This window comes from Mixophyes fleayi, chromosome 4 (genome assembly GCF_038048845.1).
Source record: "Mixophyes fleayi isolate aMixFle1 chromosome 4, aMixFle1.hap1, whole genome shotgun sequence".
NCBI lineage: Eukaryota > Metazoa > Chordata > Amphibia > Anura > Limnodynastidae > Mixophyes > Mixophyes fleayi.
The window spans coordinates 121,295,946-121,320,801 of record NC_134405.1 but is presented as its reverse complement, the minus strand read 5'-3'; the positions used below and the strand labels follow the sequence as shown (position 1 = coordinate 121,320,801).

General features: G+C 37.4%; 1 protein-coding gene across 2 annotated transcripts in view; it reads left to right on the top strand.

Moving 5' to 3' along the window:
- APBA2 (amyloid beta precursor protein binding family A member 2) overlaps nucleotides 1–24,856 on the top strand; it is a 284,025-nt gene that overhangs the window by 107,329 nt on the left and 151,840 nt on the right. For both annotated transcript variants that reach the window (XM_075208107.1, XM_075208106.1), the window contains exon 2: nucleotides 17,583–18,577. In XM_075208107.1, coding sequence (XP_075064208.1) covers nucleotides 17,621–18,577 — 957 coding nt within the window. In that variant the 5' untranslated portion in view covers nucleotides 17,583–17,620. The remainder of the gene's footprint in view (nucleotides 1–17,582; nucleotides 18,578–24,856) is intronic.

Below are 24,856 nucleotides of genomic sequence, written 5' to 3'. Positions count from 1 at the left end.
TAGCACAGTGCCTCGTGCAGCCTAAATTATCTACCACACAAATACACACCCACTAACACAACCTACTAGTATGTTTTGGACTGGAAATGTATTTAATGGATAAATAATAGACACCTCTTGTCTACCTTGTTGATAATGATGGCATGTTGGTGTTGAACTTGGTTTGAGGTTTGGCAATAAATGCAGATATGAATTTTACAGGGAATTATGGTTGTGTTCTGGTTTTGCTGTCGGGTAAATAAGCTAAGCATACAAGCCATTCATTTTACGTTGTATTGCTGTGCACTTTTTGGTTTATATTCACTGACCTTCATTTTTACTGAAATAATAACTTGTCTAGAGTTAGAAAGAAGGTCCACTTTGGAAAACTTCCTTCTTGGAACCATGCTGAAGTGCTAAAATTGGGGGTTTGGAGTATTACCTTAATAAGGTACGTTGTCTGAAAATGTTAAAGATATATATGACCCAGGCTTATTGTCTTATGTGCTTTAAACCCCAGGCAGATTGTTTGTGTTTGGGAAAAGCTTCCCAAAGACAGCTGTTTTTCGGCTGTAGGAAAAGCCTGTGTAATTGTCCCTGAGGTTATGGATGGAGAGAGTGATTGGACTCCATTTTTAAGGCCCATTTTGAGTTTTCTAACCTTCTAGCCAGTTGCTGGATAATCAAGAGTTGCACCTGCAAGGTACTGGTAAAAAGCTACTAGGCAGTTTCCTCACTCTTGCCACCTGGGAAACAGGTTAGATGGCTGTGGAGAGACACTTCAATTTGTGACCAGTATGTGCTGATATTTTGTGTGTATGACACAACGCCCTTCACTTGAGAGAGGGTGTTCCTCTCTATTAGTTAAAAGCCGGACAGGCTAGGAATTTTGTTTATGTTTTGTTTTGATACATTGCGAAAAAATCTAGCTGAGGTTAGTTGAATCAAGACACTGGAGTGGTGTGATATATTTGGCTGATGCGTTTGAAGTGTAGCCGTCTAACCCCAGGAAGTGGTACCCCTAACCCGATCTTGGGTTGCAAGATCGGATTAGGGGTACCCGAAATGGGCCTTATGAATGGAGCTCGCTATCTCTCTCCATTCATAACTGCAGGGAGCCTTACACTGTCTTTTCCTACAGCCAAAAAACACTCTGTCGGAAGCTTTTCCAAAGCAAAAATCTCTTTGGGGTTTTAAAGCACATAAGACAGAATGCCTGGGGCATACAGTATATATCTGCCATTTACCACTTTCCTAGCGTTTCTGTCACATAATATATATAGCACCCTTATAATATTAAATATTTTGAGTCTCTTTAGATAGAAACTAATACAATACTGTGTCCTTTTTATGGTGGTATCTTCAGTACAATGATCCTAGTGTGTCTCTAAAATACAATAAAAGTGTGGGCAAATTTATCAATCTTGACCCCGATGGCTAACGCCATCTGATGATGGCGTTTGCCATTCAGACCTATGGGGAGAGCATCGCAGGACAGAGATCTTCGGATCTCTCTTTGGCAGCCATCCTGCTCTCCCCTGCATTAATTAATGGAAATGACTTCTGTGCATGTGCAACCCTAGGTCAGAACCCAGATTTTTTATTATTACAGAGTCATCGTCAAGACAGCCTTCTATTGGAAGTGCTGTCCCGACATTTTAATAGTAAATTGCTCCTTAAGTCATCTGTCATCACTGCAATGACAGATGATACTTGATGGGGCTAAATTGTGAATTATGGTAAATATGCTCCAATTTCACATTAGAGACAGAAATATAATCACTACATTACCATATGGCTTTGTGTTGGACTTTTTAATCGCATGTATGTAAAAGTTGATTTACATAGTGCCACTGGATATGCAGCGCTTTACAGATTTACAAAACTACAGTACAGTAACTTGGAAAATAAATCCTGATGTTATATGTATTTACCAGCATTTTGTACTTTTATACTTTTGATGATTTACATGACTGATAAAGCCTATTTTCTGTAGAGAATGGACTTTTATATTTGCATGCACTGCTGCTCTCTCTGTGAATATTATGTTATTACTTCCCAATGTTGTGCACCACAGCTCACTATCCCTTTCTCACAGTTTACCAGTTACACATTATGCCAGTATACTGCTTCTATGCTATTTAGAATTTAGAGCTTCAATACATATTGTTTTAAATGGTCCACCCAGTGCATATCAAGACCCCTAACCTCCAATCTTGTTAGATGACTCTGCAAAAACGAAATGTACCCATTTAGATTCCTGTCTTGTGTCCTTTTAGCATATTTCACACAAAATAGGTCTAAAATAATGTGCAAATGCAGCAATGATCATTTCAAGTAGCTGCAGAGTTTCAGAAATTTAATTGAAGGTTCGTTCATACTTATCCGTACTTTTAATCAGGCTCATTCAGGGGCGGATTGGGAACTTAAAGTGGCCCTGGAAAAAAATTCTTGAAGTGGCCTCATGTGGGTGGCACCAAATCAGCTGTAGGAGGGACCAACACAAAAGTAGGCGGGACTTTTCCTGGTAAGGTCTATGACCAATCCGCCCCTGCCTGGCAGTGTCTTCTGTCTCTCAGTTTGAGCCTTAAATGATCAAACTGTCTTGCTTTGTAGCTCCAACCTGGTTATATAGTTGTATAGAGAGGAAAAACACCAATTGTGCAGTTAATGTTTGATAGGCAAAAACATATGTATATATATATAAAAAATTCAATGGTCAACATTAACTCTGCGGAAAGCTTCCTGCTTATGGTCATGGAAGTATTTGTCTCTGACAGTGGGGGTTATGTACTAACAAAGCACAAAAATGATGGAAGTCCCAGTCTGAGATTTTTTTTTTGTGATGTTATAATCCTCTTTAATAAATATTCATTTAACCCAGAAAAAAAAAATACAGTGAGTACCTAGGACTGTCCTTGGAAGTTAGGGACATTTAGCATATGTGACTAATACTAATAGACTCTATAATAATAATAATAATAATAATAATAATAATAATAATAATAATAATAAAAGTAGTCATTATCCCATAAAAAGGATAATGTTTGAAAATTTAGGTGGACAGAGAAGACACACTATCCTTAATTTGAATGGACAGTACCAACTTTCAAAGGTTTGCTCTTGGAAATGTCCCTACTTTTTATATCAACCAACTACACAATAAAATGCCCTTTCCAGCATGTTAGCTGCAATTCTTACCATTTACTCATCAAATTCAGTATAAATGAAATGACGCGCATTGCATTGATAGACATCATACAGGACATACTAGGCTGCACTGACCCAACAGCAAAGAGTCTTCTACATTTTAAATATGTTGGCAAATATGAATAGAATAAACATTAGAAGTGGAAATAGTGCATGATGAATGTACGATATTAGCGTTACTTGAATGTGTTTTAATGTTAGTTATGCGGTGTCAAACAAGTTTTTTGTGATGCCAGTTTACAAACTTACCTGTGCCGGCGCCGCTCAGCTCCGTTATGCAGTGCAGTGGACAGAACCTGTGTGGAGCTGAAGTATCGCGAGAGCCTCTGCAGCCCCCTCTCTGTGATAGGCAGCCTCCATATTCGCTGCCAGGACAGCATCACTGCCGTCAGCCTCTTCAAGACAAAACAAATGAGAAGCGGATTCCCCCCTCCCGATCTCTCTACCACCCACCACCATCCCCCGCGCCGCCGAGAGACAAATTAAAAAAAATGTACTAAAAGAAAAAAAAAAAGACATGAGGCAGTATCCAGACGGCCTCATTAGGCCATCGGCCTCCCGGTACAAATTCCCTGTGAGGCCTATGGTCAATCCGCCACTGGGCTACCATTGTGTTCTAATAGAATGCATCACAACCTAATTGTCATTAGTTAATGCGCACTACCACAATAATTTGTATTGGTAAAGGTGCAGTACATAACAAACTCATGGAAAACATGATAAAAGTACATTAATTTTCATACAATTTTCCCAATTTTCCCAGCACATATGTGTGAAATAGCCTTGACAGCATAGTGTAGAAATAGAAAATAAATCAAACAAACTTTAGCCTTGTAGTAATATGTAACTAATGCAGTTGAAATAAATGAATTGGCTTCAAAAGAATTATTATTTGAAAATAATATTTTACTGTAAAGTTTCAAACAATATTTCTTGAAAAAAAAACCTACTGAAGATTTCTACCGTTGTGTGATGGGTAATAGTAATGATTCTATTAAAGCAATCCATTTGGGCATTAACATTCAGACTGCTATGTACAAGTAGTACTTTATTTGTCTGGGAACTTGAAAATAATGATCAAAGTGCAATTTTAGAGTGTTTTATGTTAATGTTTTCTTGGCAGAGACAGAAACATCACTACTTTTTCAGAAAACATTTCTTCCTTCTCCCATTAAAGCTAAAGGACATATAAATGTACTGTGGTATTTTGGCGGTGGTTGCACTATATCCTTTTTCTATCATGCAATCCTTTCCAAAGCCATGTTACCCATTTATTTAGAGAACTTTCATTAAAGTATTCCTTAATATATGCCAATATTATTAGTAACCTTTGTGTTTTGTTCCAATAGCCTATACTTTTAGAATGCTGTTTAATGCCTGCGTTAAACTCTGTGATTCACTGTTACTATCTGACACTTAAGCACAATAAGCCGTAGTATTTGGTTAAGATCACAACCTGCATCTTCCATGCTCAGAGTGAAAATGAAAATCTCTGGTTAACTTTCTGCATTATATTTTTTATTATATCCTGCTCAACAATTTATCTTCCAAACTAAAATATATATATATATATATATATATATATATATATATATATATATATATATATATATATATATTGTTTCATTGATTCAAACAAACTGTACAAATAGAAATCTACTATACTAATGTACAGCCTTTTCTTCACTTACATACCAATGCAATTTCCGGTTGTTTAAAAAAAAACCCAGAGGCATTTTGTGAAGGTGTTCCTCCTCTAACTCTGGGGTGTAAATTTATCAAGCTGCAGGTTTGAAAAAGTGGAGATGTTACCTATAGCAGCCAATCAGATACTAGTTATGATTTAATGAGTACATTCTACAAAATGACAGTGTTGAGTCTGATTGGTTGCTATAGGCAACACTTCACTTTTTCAAACCTGCAGCTTTAGAAAAAAATGCCCCTGGGTCTCTTGATCACATTCAATATCATGTCCTCAATCCCTTTTCTTTACGTGTTGCTCCCAAACTTACTGTACATTATTTATTAATCAATTGCAAATTCATATTTTCCACCCTCCTTCCAGTGCCGGATTATAATAAGGGTAGATTATTTTCCCATTAAAACTCTCTGGTGTGGTCTGTAGCCTATGGGTCTATTAATTAAGGGTGAAGAGCCCTATTGCTTGCTAAAATGGATGCGTTCATTGGCGAAAGGGTTCTTTATCGCATTCCCCTATACATTGAAGGTGTTATCGCTGGTGATTAGTATCTGCTAAGCTCAAGATGGCATTACCAGAACAAAAGCATTCAAGAAATGCTTTATTCCTTGAATAAATAATTTTTAATGCAGTAATGTTATAATAATATTACTTGATGTTAATTGAGCCTAAAAGCTAGATTTACTAAGCTGCGGGTTTGAAAAAGTGGGGGCGTTGCCTATAGCAGCCAATCAAATTCTAGCTTTCATTTATATAGTAATTTCTACAAAATGACGGCTAGAATCTGATTGGTTGCTATAGGCAACATCCCCACTTTTTCAAACCCGCAGCTTAGTAAATATAGCCCTAAGTCTGTGCTCTCAGTTCCACTGCACATTCCATTTCAAGTTGGCTCGCACATGCGCAGAATGATGGAGACTTGCGCTAGGTTAACTATTACCTGCCCATTAGCTCTTAACTGCCTGTGCAAAAATTTTTCAGAAATTTGAGTGGTAAGTAGTTTTCTTGTATAATAAAAAAATATATTTACTGCAGAGATGGGGAAAATGTTACTTAATAGGCCCTCAGCGTAAATATGTTGTTAGGTTATAGTGAGTGGTTTGCTATATGACCCAATGTGGCTATCAGAGTATTATGAGTGTGATTGTGATTCAAAAGAGCATATAGTATAAATGCTTTTTCATGAAAAGAGTAAAGCTATCTATTTGCATTGTTCCCCTTGAAAAAAACATTTCATTCAGATCACGTTTCCCAGTATGCAATATAGCAAATCAAGTGAATTCCATAATTAGGCCAATCCGAAATAAAGATTATTTTACCACATTCCAAATGAGTAAAAACTAGTAGCTGAAGTAAAGTTCATTGAGCGGAAGTCGTTTACCAAATTCCCATAGTGCCCTCAGAAAAATCCTTTGTTAAATTATATAGTGTTACCATTTTTAAACTACTTGTGGCAGTTAGGTAAACAAATGCACAGCCTTCCTCATTATTTGGTATTATCATTATACTATTTCCCATCACTTCGCTAGTGAATTTACATATATTAGAATAGATCCTATTTTGGAACAGCATAGAATACTTTTACTGTATGACTACTAAAAGTAGGGCACTTATGAAATGTATTACATTACTAAATCATCATCTCTTAACCCGACAATGAAAAATTCATGTAGAACTTAGTAAGTTTAGGCCACATCCATGCTGAAGTAAAGTGTTCTGGTTATAAAGACAGAAAAAGACTGCTGGGCTACGAGGCACATGCTCTGATTTGAATAACACAGATTATATATACTATAATTAAAAATGACCAGATGTACGGGTCTTATGGGCCTGATTCATTAAGGATCTTAACTCATACTTACCTACTTTCTTCAGCTCTCTTCCGGGAGTCTGCCAGTGGAGGTGGGCGTGAGGGGGGCGGGGCGGCCCAAATCGTGTCATTTCGGCCCCGCCCCTGTGACGTCATGATGCAAACGCGTCATTTGACAGCGGGGGCGGGGCCAAACACTGCGATTCACCGGGAATCACAGTGTTTGGGATCTAATTCTGCCCACTTCACTAGGAAATGCGGCACTTCCTAGTGAAGTGGGAGGAATTCGGGAGATTGCCACACTCACCCGGGAGTCCGGGAGACTCTCGCAAAATGCGGGAGTCTCCCGAACATTCCAGGAGAGTTGGCAAGTATGTCTTAACTTGAGAAACTTCTTATTTCAGTCTCCTGGACAAAACCATGTTACATTGCAAGGGGTGCAAATTAGTTTTCTGTTATATTGGTCAAACCAACAATAAAGTGTCCATATTTGTGTTTTAAGTATAAGGATATAAATAGAATACTTTCATTAATACGGAATTACTGGCAATATATGTTACATAGTTTTCTTCTGTGTCTGTTTTCAATGGACAGCGGCCCTCTTCACTGACAGTGGCTTTATATTGTAGAGAAACCACACCTCTCTGTATATATGCTGGATATAATTCTCAGTAATTGTATTATTTAAATTGTGCAATTAACTTTTACTAATATAGAGTACTAAAAATTTTTTATTTCCAAGTAATGGTAGACATTGCAATAGTTAGATTTGGCATGTAAAGAACCCAAATTCTATTAGAGTGCACCACACATATATTTTATCCTTTATTTATATAGCATCTACATATTACAAACTAATTCAAAGAGAATGTTTTACTCATTCACTCATTCATCTCGGCTCGGTTGTAGCTAAAATTCCAACTACATTTTGTCAGAGTCCAACTGACGTACCAGTGTTTGTGGACTACGGAAGGAAACCCAGACGAACAGACAGAGAACATACAAACTCCACATAGATAGTGCCCTGGTCAAAATCTAACCCATGGCTCCAGTTCTGTAAGGCAGCAATGCTAACCACTGTTCCATGTTATATAGTTACAGTTTACAGATTCCATGTCTAGAACAAGGCAAGACAAAGGCAGTGTAGTTTTTTTTTAGTGTAAATATGCTATTATATATACTAATGTGCTATCTACTATATAAAAGCCTAGTGGCGTGTGTCTGTGTGTGGAAAAAAAAAACCAAGCTGCAGCGTCACCTGCTGGGCGAAGTTATACACTGACCTACTAAATTCTTAGTGTGTGTGGGAAAAAAAAACTCAGAAAGGGCTGAAATTTGCTGCAGCGCCACCTGCTGGGCGGAGTTATACACTGACCTACTAAATTCTTACTGTGTGTGGAAAAAAAACTCAGAAAGGGCTGAAATTTGGTATACTAAGATGTTTTTAATTTGTTAATTTAATTTGTTATTTGTTAAAAGTGTTTAGAAAGATTTTAAAAAAAAATATATATATTTCTTGAAGAAGAAGTGACAGTTGGGAGTGGTTGGTGGTTGCCGGGGGTGACAGTCCGAGAGGAGTGTGATACTCAGGACCGCTGGCTGAGAGAGATCCCTGTGTCTGGATAGACATCTGGATAGATGTAGCGATAAAGATGAAGGATGAGGTAAGGGAGAAAAATGATGAGGTGGTGACATGTGGACAAAACCACGTTAAAAAAGGGCGCTTATGTCGGGAAGTAACGCTCTTCCCCTGAGGATGCCTGGCCTAGCCCCAAATGCATGACAAGAACCTTTTTAACACCTTAAGTAGCTTGATTTGACTAGAATGCATGAGTATCATGCACGGGTTAACTTGTTTACTATAATACTTTACTTTTAATTCATTAATCCATTCATTTAACTATTTTATACCCAGAACTCTTGCAGCCATATAAAAGGCCATTTCCCTCGGTCAAGCCATACTTGGGTCTGAGTCCCCCTGGTTCAATAGGTCATTGATTAACAGTTGTGCTTAAATGCATTAATCCTTTACGAAAAACATTTCCAGCAGTATGTCTCTGAATAAACAATCTTAATAGTGAATGCTTACCTGCATGTACTTCTTGGAGATATAGAGGGTCACATACAGACTAATGGAGCCATGCAGAGATGTATAGATGTTTTTATATAACATTATGCATCTGGTTTTCTGTATTACTATATGGCATGGACTTGCGGAGGGGCAAGTAATTGCTCTGTATAATGTGCAGTTTGGGGTGTTACATATGTATATTGGTCATGTTGCAACTGTGAGCCAGGCACAGAACAAAAAACACTGCCTTTATTACATATATATCAATGGTTTTATTATATTGTAAAACTGAGCCTATAATCCTCTTTTTCATATGAAGTGCTCCTAGAAGATGCAAATCGCTTCCTATTCAAGTATAGGCTGAGCCCCCATCTACAGGAGGAAATGCCCCTTCACTCTTCACTCTAAAGGTTATTTAAATGTCTGATTTCACAAAATGAAAGGTCCTTTTTTCACGTGGATGCAACATGAATGTGGCTAACTTGCACTTAGTTAGGAGTCATGGTTCATCCAGCTTCCGCCATCAGAAGGAGGAACACTTCCCCCCCACATTGGCTTGTCTCTTAACCCACCAAGGCACGACCTGTATAATACATTTGCGCATGGTATCACAAAATGATGTCATCATTTAAACTGAAGACTGTATTTTTGCTGCGTCATAAATTATATTCCATCTGTTTATTATTATAAGGCATTAATGTTTTATAAGGACAGTTAGATTTTTCTGACTTGTCACTTAACCTGATTCTATCGGTAATTTAGATGACTTGGTTGACTGTTCCATGTTGTACAATTAGTCCAAGTCTCTGCCAAATTTTCATCAAGTGAAGACATCTTTTCCTTATTAGCTGTTATCCATTCCTCTCTGTGGACAATCTACCAAATAAGAACACTTGCAATTTAGCAATATTTACCTGTTGTATAGTCTTTAGTGAGTACTAAGCTCTACAGGGCTACTCATTAGTTAATATATTCCCTAGTGTCTTAAAAGTCGGTTTGTTCTTGATACAAATTGTGCTAATTGTATATTTAGAATCACTGCATCACTGTATTGTTAAACATAATGAGCTATACATTTTCTCTGTTCTCATTGACAGCCACCATTACATTGATATTAGCGTATGCCGGGTGAAATGTCTAGAGACACCATCCTTGGATATGAACCTGTCAACCCCAAACATCAGAGTACAGCACAGTGCTGTCATATCTGTCATTTTACTTGTGGACAGTGCATTTAAATGCAATAGTGCAAGCAATTTGGTAAGCAGGTCAGAAGGATTTGTCAGCTGCTGTATGACCGCAGCCTCTTGCTACGCTTTACAAGGAACATTTCCATGAAAGGTATTAAAACTACATATATTGATTTATTTTTTTCTGAGCTTCAGATTAATTCAGTTTTTGTGCTACTCTGGCCACTGTGTGCAGACAGAGGTCAGACATTGAGTGTTGGATTCTGGATCCTTTCTAACCTTTCTTCCACCAGAAGAACCCACATCTGCAGGATTAAATTAAAGCTGAGAAGGCTGTAGGTTGATGTCATTCTTAGAAAATAGCCCCAATAGATCCTGCTTTTTATTTCTGTTTATGTCATATTGTTGTTTTGGAAAGATGCTTAGAAAAGCTCATTCCACCAGGTAGGAGCCAACATGTTTTTATAACACAATAACCTAAGAACTGATAAAAACCAAATAATTAAAAATGCAATATGGGGGTAAATGTATCAATATGCGGGTTCTTCAACACCCGCGTGTTCAGCCTCTTCCGCGATTAAATTTCAAGCGGCGCTGCATTGTAAAGGGAAACTTCCCTTTACAATGCAGCGCCGCTTATAATTTAATCGCGGAAGAGTCTGAACACGCGGGTGTTGAAGAACCCGCATATTGATACATTTACCCCCTGGTGTCAGATTCGCCAAAAAGTCTCTTTTTATGATTTGAACTACCTAATGAATTAATTATTGAGTTATCATTGTACAGTTTTTTGAAGTTCATATTTTATGAATAACACATGAGAGAAAAGATGATTGGTCCAAGTAGTCAGGATAGGTCGACCATAACTATCAGCTCCCCTCACATGAGGCCTTCAGTGTTGACAGAGTGCATCTAATGCTGCTGCTGAGAAATAATATGAATACAGCACCAAATCATGCATTATGCAGTAAACATCAAGGCTCTGCTATCTGTCTGCTCCCTGGAGAGCATTATCATTTCCTGAAAGGACCATTACACCTGTAATGCAACTTGCTTGATATACAGTAAATGAAATAGACATATAAGGTGCACATATACATGTCAGATAATGGCATAGACTTGGAAACACTGTGAATGTGGGAGAGCACCAGATGTCTCCTATATCTATCAAATAACATTTTATTTACAATATCTGTGTAGCCTACAGATGACAGTACTTGTCATCTGTAGTTTATAGCAGTGTATATTTAGATTTACTAAGCAACATATGATGGATTAAAAGGTATTGTTTCAAATGGTGAATAATTTGCTACTAATAGAGATTTTCTTTCAGGCATCATCATGTAGTAACTCCATTGTTCTCCACTGTTTCTGCCTCCCTGCCATTATATTGTTGGATAAAATACTCTCCTGATGCCCATTTAAGTAAATTAGAGGATGCTATTATTTTATAGATTAGTACAACAATAAACAGGGAAAATATTCAGTGTCAAATGAAAACAAATATTTGGAATACACGTTATACATTTCCTTGTAAGACATCTTATTACAAAGCATAGAGATATAGTTACATAATACTTCATCTCAGCATGGTTCTCAATTCTTTATGTTCCCAATGCAGATTTCCTCTACTTACTTACCATCTGCCCTTCTCAACTCCCTCATCGCAGCACTTCTAGTTAACGCCAAGGCCTATTTATTGGCTCTGCTTATGATGTAGGGTTATAGAACAGCCAGCTCATCATCCCATGTGGCCAATCATATTATACTAAAGCATACAAAAAGCTCATTCCCAGATCAGCTAATTATCCAGAACTGTTGTGTTTTAGTGCATGATCTTAATTCATCTTGCTTCCATTAGCAGGTGGATATATGTATATTTTTTTCTGGTAATGGAAACAAAATAACCGCAATCATTTTCTGTAATACCAACAGCAACCTTACTGTTTACAATTTGTAGAAAAAATGTTTATTTGAATATGTCATTTCACACTAATTGCAAATATCTGCTCTAATGAACTCGAACCATTAGTTTCTAAATTGATTTAAATTATACTTTTTCGTTGGAACAGAGTGCCTCTGCGTTACTGGGAGCAAATGCCAGCAAAATATTAGTTATGTACTTCCAGATGTCTGCGATTTTGCATTTTACTGAAATAACTTCTGATCTTCTGCTATTGGATCACACATTTTGAGTGTTTATGGTATACTCATTAAAGGTTTGGCCATTTGACTAAAAGTAAGTCACCCAAATGAACAAGTGTGATAGAAATTAAAGACGCTAAGGCTGCCTGATGCAATCTATACCAGCGGTCAAACTGACATGGCTGTAAGCCAAAGGACAGCGAGTGTGTTTGCTGATGGTGGGATGCTTTGGAGCCATATATTTTTATGTTTTGCAGATTTTAGTTGCATACATTATGACTTGGCTTCACTGTAGTCCACATAGAACCTGAAAAGCCCTTTAATGACATGTAGGTGAGAACAAATCCTTTTCATGTGTAGCAGGTATAGAAAGTGTTTAATCAGCGCAGTGTGTGTAGTTGCTGCAGGAAATTATGTGGCGGGTTTCATTAAGATTTTTCTCTGTCACCTTAGCAGTTGAATTGGAAATGTGTTTGCTAGTCAAGGTCTTTACATGTATATGTAGTGAAAAGTAGTTCATGACACTTTTACTATCCCATTGTTTATATGTGCTCATGATTCTTTTAGATGTTAAATGAAACCATGGAAATAAAAAAATGACATGATTTTTATTATGTAATTAATTACTCATCCCTGTAGTAAGTTTCTGCCAGAAAATAGGTCACCACAATATAGATATGTTGTGTTTGTCTAATTGTATGCTTTTTAGTACTAAAACCGTTTATGTTAATCCATTTTAGCATTGCCAAATATGTAAACATTAAAATTCAGTGTATTTTATTAAAATGTACCATTGCACTAGCATCATTTTTTGTTACAGTGTAATAAACCACAAGCTGATGGGAATGGCAATGCTAATTTAGGTACATAACAGTATTTTAAAACTGCATATTGTCTAGCTGCATTTGTTTCTGTGATTGGTTTCTTCCTTGTTGCCATATAGTGTATTAAGTTCACATGCTCATAACTAATACATAACAACTAGCTTTTTCATAGAATCATAGGGCGAAGGATTTACCTACACCCTAGGAATTGTGGCTACAAACTGGCCTGTTGACAAGCCATAGCTTATATATAACTAGCAGACAGCCGATTCATTCTTGTTAGCTCATCAACAGGGAAAGGTTATTTGTTGGCCATTAGAGAATTTTCAGACAGTGTTCTTATTATGGTAATAGTTAGATGGGCTAGACATAGCTAGCTCTACGTTATAAATATTACAATAAGACCTTTCTTATAACAGAAGGTGTTCATGTGCTCACCAAAAGGTTAAAGTGGATATATTCATATATTTTTACTGAGGGTATTAATAACGTATTTTAATAGAATACTCCATGTATTAATAATTAATATTAATGTACACATCTATATTAATTTTTTGTTGGGTTTTTGAGAGGAGACCGTTTTAGCAGAGTAGTCAGGTCTGCTTATGTAATACTAAAGTTTAATGTAAAAGCAGTACAAGCTTTTATTCCAAAACAGCTTTTCTTTTCTTGAAGCACAAATTTGCAATATGAGAAATCTTCATTAGTTCGTATAGTATCTGCATTTATTTTTATACTTTTCTCAGTGTTGGATTACAAGCTCTAAAAAGAGTTGTGGTTTGAATTGTCTGTGCTCAATTTTGAATTCTTTGTTGCTGTTGCTTTCTAAGCCCCATGGTACAACAGATGATGTTAAAATACCTAAACAGAGCAAACCGGTGATGGAAGCATTAGAAATGGAAGTATATTTTCCATCAATGATTCCTAAAGTAAGTTAGACATGAGTTGTGTTAGTCATCAGTGAGAAAGCTGCAATGTGCTCTATAATTATGTTGGTATTAAGGAAATCTTAGATTACTGCATTATAAACCACAGCTGTATCGTGCAATTTTAAGTCATTATATTGCATATGCTACCAGTTTAAATGACTTTTATAAGTTGGTATATAGTAATCATTGATGTGCTTGTTATCACTATCGTGTAAGGATGGTGATAACAGAAGAAAATGAATGAAAAAGTGCTAAAGTGCTTAATTATTTCAATAAAGTAATTTTTCAATTATTAATGGCATTAACATATGTATTTTCATATTTTTATATATTGTTTAAATATTTAATTATTTTTTATTAGTGAACAGAAAGCCTAAGCTTGGGCTTTCATTTCCACTGCTCATTAGCGAGCTTGCTAACCAGGTCAATGCATGCACATGCCCCTAACCTATAAAGCACTCTTTAACGCCTGCCATTCTGTCAATGACCTCCTCTGTTATCACCACTTCACACTTCTGCCTTCAGGACTTCTTGGAACTCTTTATCCCACCTGACCAGACTTGCCCCCAACCTCCAATTTTTCAGGTGCTCCCTCAAAATTCACAGTTTCACACCTGTCTGTCCGGCCCATCCAGATACAACTCCTTCCGCATGCTCCACCTACCCCTTCTATTCCTTTCTCTCCACCATTGTCATCTCTGTTTGTTTCCCTGCCCCTCTAGGCTGTTAGCTCTCACAAGCATAGTCCTACCTACATCCTGTCTCCTCATCCACCTTGAAGGGTTTTTCTTTCTTCTAGTTGTGTCTTCTAATGTAGTTGCTTATTCTGTTGGTTCATCTTGTATTGATCTTTACTGATGCTGCAGATTCTGTGGTACCTTATAAATAAACTATGATGATGATGATGATGATATCCACCGAGAATGTGGAGTCGAGGTATGTTAAGTCTTACCGCTCCCGATCAGTAATGCCTGGCTGCCCCGGTGATAGTTTATTAGTAAATTGCTTCAGCAACTGCTTTTCTATTTCTGCATTAAGCGGCAATAGAAAATCAGCCTTATCATCACTGAATGATATATTGGCCCATAAATATTATACTCACAGAGCATATAGTACATAGGTAAAAATGCAATTTTTACTTCGTAAATGGCAAAATAGTTTTCAAAAATAAGCAATGTCTAGGTCCCAGGCTAAAATAAATATATACAATAATGACATAATACAAACTAGGAATACAAGTATAACACAAAGCTTCAGGAAATTTGTAAGCAAGTCCTGACAAATGCCATCTATTATATCAGCATTCTAAAACATAATAATGGAAAAACTGAACTCTTGTGTTTATTAACTAAAATTAAATACTATTTTAATATGCTGTGTATTCCTGTATTTCATTCTATATTCCTCAGTAAACTAAAACCATGTTAGAGGGAAGCTGAGTAATCCATAAATATCTTAATAAGGGAAGTATTAAACTTAAAACCTCTCTGGACAGTTAACCTTCCCCTGCAGCTGTATGTATCCTGTAAACACTAACAATGCTCTCTAAGGGGTTGATTTATCAAAGGGCTAAATGTCCAATTGCAGTTGAATACAGGTGTCTTTGCCGACAATAGAGCTTGTTCTCACTTTGCTCTATACTACAAAAGGTTAGTGCAGGTGATAACACTGCTGTCAATAGATTCCCTGATGCGTAAATATTACTTCTTCTGGATCTAAAAGACCTAAATGTGGTCTTTCAATTCCACTGCGCATGCATGAGACTGACCTGGTGAAGGCGGTAAGTTAACCTTTACCACTAGAGGCCAATATTGCGGGGGCAGTCCTAGTGATATATTAGATATTTTTATACATTGGCGCAATAAGTGGCGATAAAAAGTCATCCTTAACGTTGGAGAAAGGTGGCCTATTGATAAATAGACCTCTTTAGGTGTTTAAGTCTAAAGCAAGTAGTGTGCGACTTACCAGTAACATTACAAGCAGAAATGGATACTCAATACTTTATAAAGAGATTCCTGGAGTCTCACAATAGTCTTGCAGCAGATGGTGCTAATACCTTATTGAAGGTGAGATATCACAGGGGATATTTTAGAGGAAACAACATCCTTTCACTTTCTACTTTGTGGCAGCAATAAGCAAGTTTCCGTCTTTATTTAAAATGTCCTATTTCTTTTGGTAGTCAATGGTTGAATCACCTGTTTCTTTCTATTTGGCAAAACAAAGCCCAGATGTTTCTGCTTGTGAGTCAGATTATTCTCACTGTCAGTACATTTCTATGACTCATCCTTTTTCTCAGTGATTCTAGCAATGCCATGAAATTACATATTCAAATAGTTTACCAGTAGTATTACAAATAGGAGTGGGTGCTTAATGCTCTTCAGGGATTCCTGGGGGTAAATGTATCAATGTGCGCATTTTGCAAGTCACCGATATTCTGCCACTATACAGGGCAGATAAAATGGCAATGTCTTTACATGCGCAGATTGATACATTTACCCCCTGAAGTCTCCCACCATAGTTTTGTTAATATGCCAAAACAATCACATGGACTGATAAACTAGGTAAACAATGTAGATATTAGGATATTTCCTGGGGTATTTGTCCTATTTTACCATGGCAGTTTTTGTAACTGGTAAGCTATAAATCACTATCATCATCATCATCATCATCAATTTTTTATATAGCGCCACTAATTCCGTAGCGCTGAACAGAGAACTCACATCACTCCCTGCCCCATTGGAGCTTACAGTCTAAATTCCCTAACACACACACACACACACACACACACACACACACACACACACAGACAGACAGAGAGAGAGAGAGAGAGCGAGAGAGAGAGAGAAAGAGACTAAGGCGAATTTGATAGCAGCCAATTAACCTTCTAATATGTTTTTGGATTGTGGGGGGAAACCAGAGCACCCGGAGGAAACCCACACAAACACGGGGAGAACATACAAACTCCACACAGATAAGGCCATGGTTGGGAATTGAACTCATGACCCCAGGGATGTGAGGCAGAAGTGCTAATCACTATTCATTCAACTGTTTTACTGCATACGGCACCTTAAAGGAAGTGAGGGATGGTATTAGGGGACAGCACAAACTTCAGTTCACATGGGTATCCTGGATTACTGGTTAAAAAGTATGTCAGAGCAATACTTTTTTGGAGGGATTAAAGCAGATTGATCTTCATGGAGAGACACACGTAAAGTACACATGGGAATACTTCCAAGACAGATGACAGATAAAAGATGGGGAGCAGAAAAACATGTTCTCCTATCTCCACTTCTGCTCTGTCATCTGCCTTTCTAAGATGTCATATATAACTTCTGAGAGTTTCTGTCACCCTTCCACTCCGCTGTCAAAATGGAACAGAGGTGATTTATGTAGCCTATGTGCTCAGACCCTATAAATACTATGATTGCCTCAGTCCCCATTTAAGATTGCTTTTGAAATTGAGGATGTGCTTGAATGAGTGAGCCAAATGTAATTTCTGTGTAAAGCAGTCCTTGTTAATTTCAGAGTATCACATGTCCTCCTAAGACCTTAATGGCTTCTTTAGACAGCAATGAATAATTATATTTCTCCAAGTTTGCCATGATCTGTACTATCACATCTGTACTATCACATTTAAATAGAATATATAAATGTGATGTTGCTGCTGGTAAATGCATGATTTCATCTGTAGAATTCTAACTTTCTCTCTATATATATTTTCATAGAAACTTTCATGAAATGATGGTCATGTAAAGTGTTGAATATGGCAAACAGAAAACGTCAGAGCACCAGAGCCAGCATGCTGGACCAAAGACCAAGATCCTGCCCTTCTTCTCCTCAAGTCATAGGTCGTGATAAAGAGGACTCTGTTTACGAGGAAGCTGTAGTACATGAGTATACAAATACACTGTTACCTAACAGCAGGCACACCACAAACAGCCAGGAGGAACAAGACTGTAATGACAATAGTGGTGATGGTGACTCAAGCTCTGACTATGTGAATAATACATCTGATGAGGAGTATGATGAAGGGCTTCCTGATGAAGAAGAAGGCATCACTTATTATATACGATACTGTCCCGAAGATGATAGCTACCTTGAAGGCATGGACTGCAATGGAGAGGAGTATATTCAAAATGAAGAGCCCCATATACAGACAGATGAATGTGTTGAAGCAGTGGAAGATGAATGGAGAGAATCCAAGATACAACAACAAGATTGTAATGATGGAGAAATAGGGCAAGAAAGTCAGATGCAAATTTTGGAGGAAGATAATTCCTCCTCCTTAGAGATACAAGACCAGGAGGAAACAGCACAGTATAGTGAAAATGAAGACGTATATCAAGACTACTATCCAACTGAGGCTAATGGAAATTCACTTCCACAATCCCCATATCACACAAGGAAAACTAATGGCGATGTGGAAGATCAAGAGGAGGACATTGACCAGATAGTGGCTGAGATCAAGATGAGTATGAGTATGAGCAGCATCAATAGTACTACTGACATGAGCCCTGAGCATAGTGGAACAGAAAGTGTGACAATAGAACATAAGGAAATATGCCAGAAAACAGATACTGGCCTTTCTGCTAACAGACATGAAGGTCGACCAAAATCTTTAAATATTCCCTCAGCTTCGAAACATGCTGGTGACATGCCAAGAAGTTATAAAACAAAAGTTCGGACTCCAGATGATAGACAGAAGTGGTCTCAAGAACAGGTTGGTTGCATTTATTTACAAATCCAGTTTGTATTATATACATTTTTTCTTGTTTTTAGCTCCATACTGTAGGTGATACTCATCTGCACTCTTCACTTCCCAGCTTGCTGTATGTTTTTACTTTTAGTAGATCACAATTTATTGCTTACTTATTATCATGAGTTTATCCTGATAGTAACTTGAACAACACTAATTACTGTGCATGAAATATAGTTTGGTAACCCTTGCATTAAAACAATTGTGGGTAACTGCCAACGAAGGGGCCACATACTAAAATGTAGCTCCCTAGTTCAGAGAAATGTAACTTCCTAGTAACTATAACATCACAACAAACACAATGAACTCACACAGTCTATCTAGCTGGTTAATCCATGATTGGATAGTTATGCTTGCTCACTAGTTTAACTAGTCAGTTAAGGATCAGCTACTGTTTGGTCGGGTAATCTCTTCATGCAACTGCTGTGATCTCATAATGTAATCTGATTTTGCACAACAAAGGTAATGTATGGCCCCCTTGTGGCTCTAAGGCCCACTTGTGAGGCTCTGCATTAATATCATATTGCCCACCAATATTTATTATATGAAACATTAATTCCAATAGATGGTTAAAGGGTCCCATCAATTTGTTTTACAATAATCGCTCAGTTTGTAAATATGCTATTGAAGCCATTGGGTGTTTAGTGCTGCTGTAATCACTTTGTAAATCAGTTAGATCAGTGAATCTCACGTAGAAAATGAATATACTAGGTCATAAATCAGTGTAAATTATTTAAAGGGTTTTACCTGCTTTTGAAAGTTTAAATGTATGTTTATTAGGTAATTGACCCTGGGTTGGTTTGGATATTACCTTGGTATAACAGTATGTTAGAACACGAGCTTGGTAATCAACATTGATATCTAAATAAGGTCAGATAAGTGCTGTGTGCCAGACATTGAAAGAATGTTTGTTATGAATTCATTATATTCTTCATTATAACTTTTTTTTAACTTGGAAAAATATAGATGAACATATAAAAAAAATTGTCTTAGGGGTCTATTTACAAAGGAGCAGTTAGCCATAAAAACGGAGAAAACAGTAGTTTTCTCTATAAAATGGCCATTTTTCCTGCCATAACCCATTTAACATGGCTTATAGCAGATTCCACATATCAATATGGGGACTGTGAAGGTATCCAATTTACAAAGCTTTTCACAGCAAGATAATGCCATCTCAGGATGCCGTTACCTGTCATTTTCAATGGGATTCATCTGATGGACCAGGTTCTTTGGATCCCTCCCGGGTGAAAGCGCTATGTGCATAGCACTTTTTTTTATTTGCCAGTAGCATTAGGCTACCTGTGAACTATTAAAAGTCTTTGTGGAAGGGGGAAGGGGATCAATGCCAGGGCTCCCAGAGCAGCTCCAGAATGGTAAATTGCAGTGGAGCTGCATCATACTTCCCAAAATGTGAGAATTACTCATTGGGACGGGGGCTTGGCCACGGCACGGTGGGGGTGTTTGATACATCTTGTTGGAGTGCTTTTGAAGTGCTGGGCTGCCCGTACTGTCCTTCCCTCTAAACACCTCCATTACCGTGCACACCAGAGCAGCAGTGAATGAGACATACCTCCAAAATTTTCCACCTATGGGACAAAGCTGTCCGGATCAGGATGGCTGGACAAAGCCCTCAAATTGGGATGGTTGAGAGGTATGTATCTTAGACAACTACAATACTATGTGCACTGCTGTTAAATAATTCATATTCACATTTAATAAATAGTCTTTCTTCTTCCCAAACTCAGCCCCGCATTCAATTAATAGCCCCCACCATTAAATAATTTGCCCCATCCACACTCCACCATTAAATCAGTAGCCCACCTCCCATTCACATTACATTAAGACACTCACTGGCAATAAATTACTAGCATTCACATTTAATAAATATTCTTATTTCCCAAAAACAACCCTAGCATTAAATAATTAATTTTTACATATAAAAACTCCTTTCCCCCAGACCTATCCCCATGTTCAATTATTAGCCTCCAACATTCCAACAAACCACTACAACATTAAATTAAAGGTCCTATCACCCCACCTTAAATTAATAGGACCCACTAATAAATTAAATAACCCCACAATTGCCACACAAATAAATGAATAGCACCATTAAATAACTGACCCCCAGCATTAATTAATAGTCCACCTATCACCTTCATTACATTAAGATTGTATTTCTGGAAATCATTAATACAAACACTTCAGTTATTCCATGTGCATAAGCGAACACAACTTTGTACTAGTAGAATATTCATATATTTAAATCTAAAAAGTCAAATAAATGGGTAGCGAGGTAAAGTGGCTTTCCAATGTAACTGTGTTAAGGGATGCAAAATACTCCATTACATGACAAACATACAAACACACCACACAGCTCATATAACAGGAGGATGTTCTTGTTGAAACTTAAAGAGTCATCGCTGGTCATGTTTATGCCATGAAATTCCCAATATGAACTTTACATTTCACTTAGTCGCAAGTAACATGTTCTGTAGCTATAGTGTTCATGCAGCTGCTATTGGTCCTAGAGATATAACACCACCAGTTTAACTGGTTTACCTGGTGGTGTTGTGAGACATCTGACATGATCCGCCACATTGGTCTCAAGCAATACTGTGGCCATCCAGTTCTAGTTGGGAAACTGAGCCTGTCACACAAGAGAGCATCCTGTCTACATGTGTATCTGTTTCCAAATACAACTGGACAGCAGGGAATGGCGGGCGGGCGTGGGAGCGTAGCAGTATTATGTAATCTGCTGGATCTCCACAAAAGCTATAGATTTTGTAACGTTATCATGGCAGAGAAAATATTGTATTGTATGTGCTGAGATTAAAAGTTTATTTTCTATCTAGAGTTAAAAATGAACTATTAATGTTTAACCACTAGCTATTACTTTCCTATATCTGCAGACCTGTTTAGATAAAAATGTGCATTTATTGATATATTCATTGTATAGATATTTGTGATAGCTGGCTATGGCTGCTTATCTCTCCGCACACATGTTCACACTCTAGTTTCCTTAAAGCTATTGCTCCAGGGCATCTATAAATTAAGTAGAATGAGACCACCCTGTTGGTTACTTAGATTATCGCTCTTGCTCAAGCGGGCAATTTGAACAGTGGTCGGCTAAACATGGATGTTGTGAAACGTGCATTGTTTACAAAGACACAATTAGACAGCCATGGGCTCACAAGCCAAACTCCTGAGAAATAATTTACAGCATAGTGACGTGAGAATCATGTCCAGCTTGTAGTTGTCTTCTACACTGACGGTCTCCTACACTGACCATCTAAATGGATAAAGCGTCCATTTTGAAAAGTTTACCATGTTTCTGATTGGCCAACCAATCAGAAACTTGGTTCATTCAGATGGAGAGTTAATGAGACTCTCTATGACAAACTGCGCTAATGATTGGGAGGTTATCCCTTGTTTTGCCCTTGTTTTTTTTTTTCTTTTTTGGGATTCAAGATGGATTAAACAGTCAGTGGCTGACCTTTTTGGATCAAGAAAAGGAAACCAAAAAGATCTTGTTTAATAAGCAAATCTAATGAAAAATGATAAATGTTTTCAATTTTTTCCCCCAAACTTACTTTTAGATATAATGCAGTGGCGTACGCAGGGGGGGGTTTCTGGGTCTCCAGAAACCTCTCCCCTCCGATAACGCAGTGCCCCACTTAGCGGCACTGTAATATACAGCAGCCGCGACGCTGTCAAAGAAGCATCCACGGCGGTGCTGTATTGTATACAGCACCGCCGCGGACGCTTCTTTGACAGCGCCGTGGCTGCTGTATAGTACAGTGCTGCCAAAACGGAGCTTCTGCGCTTGCGCGGTGGCAGGCGCAGTAGCTCTCGTTTTTTTGGGGCTTTTTTTCGGTGGGGGGGGGGGAAACCGCCCCTTAACAATCCTGCGTGAGCCCCTGTAATGGATAGGGCAAATAAGAAGTGCACAGGCATACACCATTCTGATACTTGTAGTTCCACAAGAGTCTGAGAGTCACTGGTTGCTAAGTATTCTGTACTATTTTGTCTCGTGTCACTCCTCTTTTTCCAGGTTTCTCCAGAAGCGCAGTTGGTGCTAGACTACGTTAGATCAAAATCAGAAGGCCAGAAGATCTTTTTACTTTTTTTTAGCAAATATTTTTTAATGAGGGAGTATATGTATTTTATTCAATTAAAACTTATAAAAGAAAAGTGGGTGTCATTATTTCTTATTTTTTATAATATAATAATGAACAGGAGTCTTATGGAATTTTAAATATTTTTCTTATCTTAGAAATTTCTGGCACTAAAAGTTATGGTCCTAGCTCCTAACTCTTGGAGAAATTTGTTGAGCTAAATATTAAGGGGATGGATAATGTTTAGCTGGCCTGAATTTCAGTCTGTCTATTGAGTCATATTGATTATTTGTATTACAAATCTCAAAAGATTTAGGAGGAGACTGTTTTCTTATTATGGTGGCAGAATGTCACCCATTCTGTGATAATACCCAACCCAGAAATCTAAAATCCAACCCTTAAGATTTTTGCCAGGCCTTTGTCGTACATTTGATTATTGTGATGACAACAAACTATAACTAATTGTTACTTCCGAAATTGTGAAGCAAATGACTCCAACTCCAGAATACATTTTTGGACTTGTCGATAAATTTACCTATAAAGGTGTTGTTGCAAAAACTGTAAATATTCTTTCTGTATTCTGAAATAATTTTTCTTGATGTAAAATATTTATGCATGCTATTTTAATTCTGGGTATGTTTACCCACCATTTATCTCATTGAAAAATAACTTTAGCTTTAATTAGTCACAGGTATTTTTCTGACTTTAATTCCTTGAGCATTCCATCATTTTAACTGCCATATGTCATATTTTTGTCAATAGTTCTGTTTTTGTCAGTAACCAGTAGTAAATAACAGCTTTCTGTCACAGTGACGCTATAGAGCAATTATAAACTTGCTACGATAAACCCAAAGAATCTAGCCCAGAAGAGGGCGCCGTTTACTCTTCTTAATCTCTGGAGTAAAGTTTTAAAGAGAATCAGAGTTTCTCAAATTATAATAACTGAGAATTGCTAATACTGGAGTTTAATAGATGAGATTTCCCAAGAGGATTTATATTCAAACATTTGAAAACTCTATACATGTAAGCCATGACTGTAAGAGGACAGCATGCCCTGAGGCACTAATTATGGTAATTATGCATATCATGCTGTATTAATTATCTTTTTGTTCACTATAACTTGAATAATAATTTGATGGGGAAAAAAAAGTTTTCCTTCAGCAATTTCATATTAGTCACTTATTATTAATAAGAGTACTTCCAGTGCATCTTATTTATCTTGTATGATAACTTATTTATATATGTCCCCATTATTTTCTATGGAATTAAAATATATAATCTACCCAGAACTGTACTGCTGATGTTGGAAAAGTTTTAAAAAAATAAGACAGTTGATTTATAGTTTTATGAGCCCAGTATTCCTTCACTAATTATCTTTGAAATGTTTGTTTTTTAAGTACTTTATGTTCATTAGCTCTATTCTTTGCTTGTATTATTGTCTTTTGACTCAGCTGCTTTCTGTAAAACTCATAAGTTTTAATTGCTTACATTTCCAGAACCAAGCCAACAGATTTCTATACAAAAGAGATTGTAATGAATACTATTATATATACACTATTCTTCAAACTGAGATTGGCTCAACTCCAAGCAGACAAGCCAACAATAAATCCAGAATTACTCTATTCGTTTAACAACCACTTTGCAAAATGTTTTCAGCTAAAACGTGTTTTCACATCTCTAGAATCCAGGAGTTGTGGATTACCACAAAGATTAAAAACATGTACAATCATTCTGAAAGCCCAAAATAAAAATCGTCATCAGCATAATTTCTGTGTAAGTTGCCTCCAAACTCTGCAGTGCAGAGGAGCCAGAATGCAGATCATACAAACCACACATAAAAACACAGGTACATACGACGCAGGAGGAAGGAAGGGCAGACATGAAACAGAGAGGGCCCTCCTCGTGAGAACTTACAGTCTAGAGAGAGTGGGCAATGCTGAGACAATATGAGTGAACTCAGAGTGGAGTTTGGAGCAGGAGCTGGAAGTACACCCAGAAGAAGTAGTATCAACTGGGGGTAGAATAGGCTAAGAGGTGAAGAGGTGAGGTTTGAGTGCTTGACAGATTGAATGCTCAGGGAGATTCTGGTGAGGCGGAGGTAAGGAGGTCCACAGGGCCATAGCTAGGG